The sequence below is a fragment of the Crassostrea angulata genome, chromosome 5 (assembly GCF_025612915.1).
Source record: "Crassostrea angulata isolate pt1a10 chromosome 5, ASM2561291v2, whole genome shotgun sequence".
NCBI classification, from domain to species: domain Eukaryota; kingdom Metazoa; phylum Mollusca; class Bivalvia; order Ostreida; family Ostreidae; genus Magallana; species Magallana angulata.
Window position 1 is genome coordinate 11,800,734 of NC_069115.1, and position 9,910 is coordinate 11,810,643.

The 9,910-nt window shown below is 33.6% G+C and overlaps 1 protein-coding gene across 1 annotated transcript; it reads left to right on the top strand.

Moving 5' to 3' along the window:
* The first annotated feature begins 8,395 nt into the window (after positions 1-8,395).
* LOC128183834 (uncharacterized) lies at positions 8,396-9,622 on the top strand. The gene has a single exon (XM_052852996.1). It carries the CDS (start codon positions 8,396-8,398, stop codon positions 9,620-9,622), a length of 1,227 nt encoding a protein of 408 aa, XP_052708956.1.
* Positions 9,623-9,910: the final 288 nt, after the last annotated feature.

Below are 9,910 nucleotides of genomic sequence, written 5' to 3' on the forward strand. Positions count from 1 at the left end.
GAATCACTCATGTGTGTTTTTATAAGTTTACAACAATCAGAATATATGAAGAATTTCCATAACGCATCTGTATAGGTGTGAATCTGCGTCCTAAAAGCGCTCGTCAGACGATGTAAACACGTGAAGCTGGTATTTCCGATAATAGCAATCGTTTGATGATATATCAAGTATGTAGAATAGATATACAGTGTATTTGTAATTACCAGATAGCTTAATAACTATTTTATTGTGATTATTACAGCTGTTGAATTTCTGATCGACTTACATGTAATGTGTTGTTTCGTTCAAAACATGAGGAGAGACTGCGTTGTTTACATTTAGGCCTATACAATTGTACATGTAGCTTTATTGCCAGTCAATTAAATTGTTGATCATTTTCATCTGAACCTATCCACCCCTGCGAATGTGTTCGGAATGTTTTCTTTATCGTTGCTAAGTATGTAATAAATCCAGAGGTGCTCGAATGAAAGTTCACGAGACTTCACCGAGATTTGTTCCGTTCCTGTGAAATTTCGAGCGGAAGTATAAGTGTTCGGATAATATTCTCAAAATACGTAAGTACTGGTCGATTTTCATATCATATCCTTCTTTGATTTATGTTAAAACATCAACATATTTTAAGATGTATGTCTTATTTCACTATCCAGTGGTTTTTTAAATTAAACGATGATATTCAAAACAGAATTATCGTTCTTGTTCAACCACGTGTAGAGTGGTTGATAATATAAATATTGGGTTGCTTAATAAAATCATAACCATGTTTGATGCTTGTGGCATGCATTACTATGTTTAAAAAAAATAATGGGTGGATGTTTTGCATAAATACTTAGTATATCAAGGCATTTTCAAGGAACATTCTGCATACAATAGTACAGCCTGTTTCCTTATTGATGTTATTACTAGGTCAGGCGCGGATCGAAAATTAATTCTTGAGGGGGATCTCTACAACGCATGTTAATTGTCGCAACAGTAGAAAAACATTTGTATTGTCACATTTATTTCTACAACAAATTTTATCCACCAATTAATGAAGATAAAGTTTAAAATCAATTAACCTCTAGAATTTTTATTTGACTACAAGTACCTAGATTCTCTAAGATAGACTATACACATGAGGCACGATTTTTACTGCGAAACTGCAAGGGTCAAACAAAAACACGTGATCTAAAATTTAATGACAATAACATTCGCAGGGGTGCTATCGACAGGATTGAGTTCATAGTACGTGTACTGACAATACAAAATTTTAAAAATAAATTTTAAAATGCATACTCTTACGTCGGATTTACCATTTTAAAATAACGACAGCTGTCATTTTCTACGATACTTGTGTTTGTTGACAATTTCCAAAACTACGCGAAGATTCCTCGGACACACACCTCCGCTTTTAGATTTCAAAAAAAGTTGAACAAGCATGCCTGTTTCGCCTTGGTTTGTAATTTAGTGGAAAGTAAAAGGTATAAGAACGGTCTCAAATTGATATTGTTTTAAAATTTTCAGAACTTGTCATTAAGAAAAAATAACATGATTGGCCAATACTGATGCTAAGTTGATAAAACAAACCGGAATAGATGGAGTGACGTCATAGATTAAGGTTTTCAATGTATAAGGACCAGATTGTGTACATAATAAATAAATAGTCCGATCTTCTTAATCATTATATCATGATGAACGTGTCAATAAGAATACCCCACTAAAGGTTTTTTGAAGATATTGATTTTTATCAAATTAATTGCTCATTGAATTTTACATGTTATTATTTTGGTAACGCGTGTTTTATTTAGATATTGTCAAAAGCGATTTGAAATTCATACATATATGTTGTTGAATATATGCATAAACGTTATCTTGATTAAGTCATGAAATAAAATAACAATTAATCGCAGATATTTTGACACAATTAATATTTTATTTCCATCATGGAAAAATAACACTGAGTCTCCCAAAAAGTTTAAGAACCAAATAATTGGCTTCTTGTTGTCAGTCATGCTAGTTTGGTTCATTTCACTGTCATTGTTATCTAGCAATACATATTTAACTATTTCAAAATGATTCAAATTGAAATTGTGCAATATCCTTTCATCATACATTGAATACCTTCAATTTCAATGGCAGCTCTCGTCGCTGAGAATTTATTGATTGATTTAAATTAATTGATTTCTTGTACAACATATTTTTATTTTCCTTCCTTAGATTGTTTTACTAGTTACACATAAACCAGTCAATGTGAATTCAAATTGACTGATTGTTCAACTAGATTTAACAACACAAAAAGAAAAAAAAACATAGAAAAACAAAGCAACACACAAAAGGAACACAGTGTAGTATGCCATATGAATCAATATAATTTTTTAATAACAGTTATGGGTTTGTTAGTTTTTTTAATTTTTAAACTGTTTACAAATTGATTTTTTTTTAATATTTCATAAAAACATTGGTTAATTGAGCAAAATATGAATCAAGGATATCCATGGAAAGAGTATAGCCTAATATTTACGAAACACACACTACTCTTTCTAACATAAATACTTGATCTGTGCAAATACAAGTTTTTGTTCAGGTAGAGATGCAATAACATTTTTTCGTAAGAAAGTAAAGTACAGATAATAGCGAGCGAAGCGAGCTCTTAGAACCAGTGTGCGCGGGAAAAAGAACGAGCTAAACCTTAAGATTCATCAAACAAATTTTTTGTCTACGTCTCATAATGCTCTCTAATGTTTTCACCCGTGATGCTATGCCAAAAATGGGTGACATTTAATTCGTAATTTACGGTGTCTAGAGGTTTGAAGACACGTTCTGAGTACTGCACAAGCTTTGGCGAGACCCAAGAGATTTGTTAAATGCTTCCATACTTTCGTATTTAGTCCAGAAACGTAAACAAAGACGAAAAAGGTCATGGATGACGTCACAGTGCTCTCGCGCTATATTTCCCGCGATAAATTAGAGGTGGATCAATCATCTGGAATGCGTGTAGCAATTTAAGCGAAACCTACCTCAGATGATATTTTTATTTTTTTATTTTATTTTATTTTTTTTTTTTTGGGGGGGGGGTATGAGTAAAAAGAGAGATTTAATATATAATAGCAAGAGCCATTACTGTCATATGGATCCAATTTTAGCTAATTTTGCATGCATGTTCAGTAAATATAAGTAGGGAAGATAAAAAATAGGTCATTTTGAACTTAATTAAAAAAAATAACAAAGAGAAAAAATAAACAGTTATAAATCTATACAGATATTGCATATTGTCAAACCATTAAATTGGAAAATGGAAATTACACACCTACAAACAGGGGCCGGGGCACGGATACAACGTATGTAATTAGAATGCAAAAATAAACAAATAAAAAATATGAACCAAGAAAAAAAAAATTCCGATAACAATAAGGTACCAAAAAAAAAAATACTGTATTTATCGTTAACAGTTTTGACCAAACCAAACACAAGTTACGTTTTGACAGACTGATCAATTCTCTCCAAAAGTAAAGAACGGTTTTAGGTGGAAGCTCTATGTATTTTGTAAGAATATTTTTCTAAACTTAGAAATCGTATAATTCTCTCTCTCTCTCTCTCTCTCTCTCTCTCTCTCTCTCTCTCTCTCTCTCTCTCTCTCTCTCTCTCTCTATCTGTATGTCTGTCCATCTGACTGTCTATCTATCTGTCAATCTATATTTCTTTCTCCCTCTCCCCCTCTGTCTGTCTGTCCGTTAGCTTAGCTGCACCACGTGCTTCATCCACGAGTCGATGAGAAAAACGTGTCGTTCCTTTGTTTTTCAAGTCCGATGATAATAAAAGTATGATCAGAAATAACTTGGTTAATATGATTCTTACACTGCGTGTTTGAAGTTTACTTTGTATATATACTTCTCTCTCTCTCTCTCTCTCTCTCTCTCTCTCTCTCTCTCAAATTCTTTTTATAGTTGATAATTAAATAACATGACAATGATGCAAGATATGTGTAGTTCTCGCTGCGCTCGCCACAACTGTAGCACCGTAAACATATTATTTATTTAGAATAGTTAGATATATATTTGTAAATTGTCAATTTAGATATCGTATTAAATCATGTATCTCAAATATTTAATTTGGTATGAGCCTTTGGACTTTCATAGTTTTGTACTTCAAAAAGCCCAGAGTCTAACGTGACGATCAACATGTCAAAATAATCGATTATTTTCTCAATAGGATGATAAAAAATTTTACACACATCGTTCGCGGTTACGCTAACACAAAACAAATATTGAAAATGTCAATTTGAATTTCGGATTGCTTGATTTTTGAAACTAAGATTATTATTTTGTTTCTTCTGCTTCTTCTCTCGTTGGGTCTAAAACAAAACAAAAAGAAATAATAAACAAATCAACACACACAAAAGCGATGCAATGTGGTACGATTATGACAAAAAATCAATATTTTTATTATTAATAAAATTACTGGGTTTATATTTTCATTTTTAGACTGTTTACAAATTTATCTCTTTTGAATAATAGCAAATATATCCATACAAAGTAAAACAGAAAGATTTTTATCTCTCAAATTTCTTTATTTATCTATAGATTTTACAATCCCTTTTATATGTAATTTACAAAATTTAATGTGTATACGTACAATTTACCCTTCAAATTATCAAATGCGTCTTACATTTTGACAATATACTGTGAAATCATTAAATTTCGTGGTGGCTCAATTTTCGTGGAATTCGTTGGAACCTCTCATCCACGAATTTACATCCTCCACGAATTAATAAATTAGTGTTATAAAATCATATGTTCTAATGTTGGTATAAAAGAATACACGAAATTTCGTCCCCGCGAACTTGTAAAAGTTAACCAATCCACAAAAATTGACCCCCACGAATCATAATGATTTCATACTATTTAACTTGATAAATTGATATTTAAGTCTATAGACGAAATTCATTTAATAGAAGAGAGATCGAACTTGGCATTAAGATTTGGTTTTGTTTTACTATATATATATAAATATAAAGCACTTAAAATGGCTAACGACACGAACAATAGAAATTGTCAAATTTTCGGGACAACCGGTCCCTTTTTTAGGACCAAAAAATAAATTACATGAGTAAAATATAAAGAAAACAAAATCTATAGATACCACAAACCTACTTAAGAAACTATGAAAAAGAACAGCTACATTATAAACATCATTTGTTCACATTTTTAAAGAAAGTGTTAATACTGTTGCCGATCGCTCTAAAGTAATCAATCGACTGCCAACTTCACGCCTGATTGGGTTAATTAGCTAATTACAATTGACGTCTGAGTTAATAAATGAAAATTTAAACCCCCATAGTTAACTCGTACGGCACTTCTGATAAAGACTCGAATTTTAGATTAAAAAGAGATAAAATCAAATGAAAATAAATTAATTAATAAATAAAATGAAGACAAAAATGATTTTCAAATAAACGGTAGTAAAAGAACTGTAGTGAATATTACCATCGGGTTCGGAATTCCATAAATAACAACATTATTATGTAACCATTGTAAACAAAGTTCAGTTGTTACTTGTACCTTACCCGAGTTGGACGTAGATTTTATCCATCAGATTTTAGAGGGTTTTAACAACTTATAACTCATATTTGTCAGTATCATTGACAAATATATACCGTCACAACAATAGTGTCAAAAGTGTTAGTATATTTCTGATTATTTTTCAGCTAAATACCCCGCACATTAGTTCGTGCATTTTGGCGCCATAATTAATTTTTTTTTTCTGTCTTCAAATTCGATCTAGGAAGATATTTATTCATTTCAATTGAAGCATTGGTATATTTTGGAAAGAACTGTATTACTTTTCTTGTTTATTTTAATTGTTTTTCTTCTCTTATGTTTTTTTCAAGTATACACTTACACGTTGTTTAAGATCTACAACTTGACTATTTCGTCGGATTGTTTGATGATTTAGTTCATACATATATTAAGATCAGTACTAGGTAGGTGTATACAGGAGTAAAAGATCGAGATCATGGCTACTCCTATTGAGGTAAACAAAGCAGAAGTGGAAGAGTTAAACACAGAAGAGTCTAACATGAAAGTAACATATTTATGGAAAGGATTGGGAGGTTAAAAAAAGAGCTGACTGAGAAGGAAGAAATGATTAGAGAAAGAGAGAATGTTATTAGAGAAAGAGATAATGTTATTAGAGAAAGAGAGGAAGAATTGAAAGAAAGAGACCGTACATTAGATAAGAAAGAAAAGGAAATAGCACTGTTGTACAAAAGCAGAGGAAAGAGAGATACATTTGTGGATGATGTGCATGATATGAGTGAAAGGAGAGAGGATGATCTTAAAGAAATAATATATGCTAGACAGTTAGATGATCAATTAGGCAGATTTGAAGAGCAGAAAGAGAAAATACTAAACAAGAGTGACCAGTGTCATATCATGAGACATCAACTGTAGGAGATCAAACAGAAGACACATAAAACTCTTGAAGAATTTGCGGAGAAGATAGAAGAAATATTCACCAAGGCTTGCCCATACAGCTGTCCAGAGTTTTTTAGGAGCACTATTACCATTGATGCATTCTTAAGGGGTTGTATAGAGAAAAGAGCTGCAATAGTAACACTTGATAAAGATCCAAAAACACTCGATGAAGCAGTTCAACACATGATTAGCGCAATTACCAACCAAACATTAATCATGGGACCAACGAAAGATGTCACAGAAGTCCCATTTGACGATAAAGATAAAATACTATGTAGCATAAAATACAAAAGATCAAGATTTAATAGTTACAAACGGAAAGTGAATGTGTCAAGTGTGGAGAAATAGGGCATTTTGCGAGAAACTGCTCAAAACAATACAATACATTTTCCAGATCTAGATCACCATCACAAAGCAGATCACCCCCGCAATCACCATCAAAGTCCCAGGGAGATTGAAACTCTCACGAGCTGAGAAAATAGGCCATTCGTCAGCTCGAATTAATAAACCAAGGCCACAACCACATACCAGATTTTAATGTCAAAATTTAATAAAATCACCAGGTTGAGGTTGAAATACGGACAGACAAGAAACTAAGTTGGTACATGTAAATCATGGCAACTTTAATTAAATTTTGTTAGGACAGGCATGTAGAAGTTGTCAGATAGGAAAATGAAAGAATGAAAATTGTAGAATAAAACAACTAAGATGCAAATACATGTATAAGAACAAACCTAAACTTTACGAATACAAACTTGATTCGATGTTAATCAGGAAATACTTAAAATTAATTTATGTGATTTAAGTTCTGCAGTCAAAGATGTCGGATACTCTGATATCATTGTCTGATTTTATTTAGATCTTGGAACTTAATGTAGTTTGGTAATGGATAACAATAATCAAACCAATGTAGGGTTTTAACTTAAACAAATATATTCTAGGACTGAACAATCAATGTTTATTATTTTTAAATACATGTATTATTTTTTAATAATGCCAATATTTGTATGCCTCTTGATAACAGTGTTATCTGTTTTTATTTAATCTTTGCATATATGAAACATCATACTTTTGGAGTGCTTTATTTACAGTCAGATTGTATGATTGTGAACAGCTGTCTAATAGTGTGTTACTTAGTAATTTATTAGAAATGATATATGTATATGTTTTAAAGTTTTACACGCCAGTCCTTTTAAATATGATGGGGAGGAATGTAGTGAATATTACCATCGGGTTCGGAATTCCATAAATAACAACATTATTATATATCGGAACATGTTTTCAAACCACCATTCGGCAACGGATTGCCTAATCTTGCCCTCACTACCATGTCCTTTAAGTTCCTCGGGCGTTTAAACGCAGCCATTGGTGGATCCTTCAAAAGATCAGCCATTCTTTCGTTAGTGTAAAGAATGGGCAGATTATTACGAAAGATACTGTTTAATGTTCTTAATGGCGGGGTGATATGTAGTGACAAGTGGAACCATGACAGGGACGACAAAGTCATAAAGAAAGCAGACAAAGGATCCAAAGTGCTTATCCTAGACAAACAAGCGTATTTAGCTGAAGCCAACAGACAACTGACAGACGATCGTTTCTACAGGAAACTGGACTCTGATCCTACTGAAGAGTTTTTAGCTCTCATAACTGACACCCTGGACAAAATGTATGAAAATGATGAGATTGAAGTTATTTTTTTATGAAACGCTTCGCCCAACCAACTGTAGACCGGGTCAATTTTATCTGCTTCCAAAAATCCACAAGGAAAGAATGCCTGGGCACCCTATAGTTAGTGCCATCGGACACCTCACGGAGAAATATCTGAATTTATAGATTTACATCTCCGTCCACATGTATAAGATTTGCCATCATACCTCAAGGACACTACAGATTACCTGAATAAAGCACCTTCCTCTGGCCTGCCAGACCACACTCTTCTCGTTACAATGAACGTCACGTCATTGTACACGAATACTCCTCACGATGAAGGTATCGAGGCCTGCAGGGAGGTATGGGACGGTAGAACGATTCAGCAGCCGTCAGCTGAATCTCTACTCAAGCTTCTTGAACATGTTCTCAAGCTGAACAATTTCATGTTTAATGGCGAACATTACGTACAAATAAGTGGTACAGCTATGGGCACAAAAATGACTCCCTCTTACGCCAATATATTAATGGGAAGACTGGAACGCAACCTGCTTCTCAGAGCTCCTTTCAAAACTTTGAGCTGGTTGCAGTTCATTGATGATATTGAAATGAAATGTGTCGAAAACCGAGACTGCCTAAATGACTTCATTACTTTTGCCGACTCCTTCCACAATTCGATTAAATTCACAGTGGACATATCTAGTTCCAAAAATGTTTTTTTGGATACTACATCCAACTTTGAAGATGGTGAAATAAAATTCAGTCTCCATACCAAACCAACTGATTCTCACCTCTACCTCAAGCCTTCGAGTTGCCAACCTCCCCATACTTTTAGAGGAATTCCTAAAGGATTAACAACCCGAATCAGACGAATCTCTTCTTCTAATGAAATCTTTGAAGAACAGTGCAGAAAATTAAAACCCCATCAGTGTTATGAAGGTTATAAAGCCCACACAGTTCAATCTGCAATTGATGAGATTATTACAAAAGACAGGAAGACTCTTTTACAATACAAAGAGAAAACAGACAAAAGCAGGGTTCCACTTGTCACTACATATCACCCCGCCCTTAAGACCCTCAACAGCATCCTTCGAAATAATCTGCCCATTCTTTACACTAACGAACGAATGGCTGATCTTTTCAATGATCCACCAATGGCTGCGTTTAAACGCCCAAGAAACTTAAAGGACATGGTAGTGAGGGCAAGATTAGACAACCCGTTGCCAAATGGTGGATTTAAAACATGTTCCGATGCCAGATGCCTTTTGTGCAAACACAGCACCAACGCAGACAGTTTTAAAAGCTCCATCACGGGTCGCACCTACAAGATAATTGGCAACACTTCTTGCCGCACAGACAACTGCATCTATCTCTTCAGTTGCAAAGTCTGCTCTAAGCAATACGTTGGTGAAAGAGGTGACCTCCGCAGAAGGATCAACAACCACCGCTCTACAATAAAGACCAACATTGTCAAGGAGTCCGTCGGAGAACATTGGCAACAAGTGGCAACAAATGAGAAGACATGACCGTTTTGGTTATTGACCATAATCCTAATTGGACAGACGCTGAGAGGAAAAGCAAGAAAAAGCTCTGGATGCACAGACTCCAATCATTCAGACCTTATGGCATGAACAAACAAATGGACTTCACTAAAATGAACGTCTCATAGCCATACATCACCTGACACCAACATAGTAATTTCATCAAATCCGTCAACTGCGCCTCTTTAATTTAATAGTTCCTTTACTACCTTTTGTTTGTAAATAAATTTTTTTCTTAATTAATTAATTTTTTTTCATTTAATTTCATCTCTT

Excerpts from the sequence above, each read along its gene's own strand:
- LOC128183834 (XM_052852996.1), top strand. The coding sequence starts at position 8,396 with ATGAACGTCACGTCATTGTACACGAATACTCCTCACGATGAAGGTATC.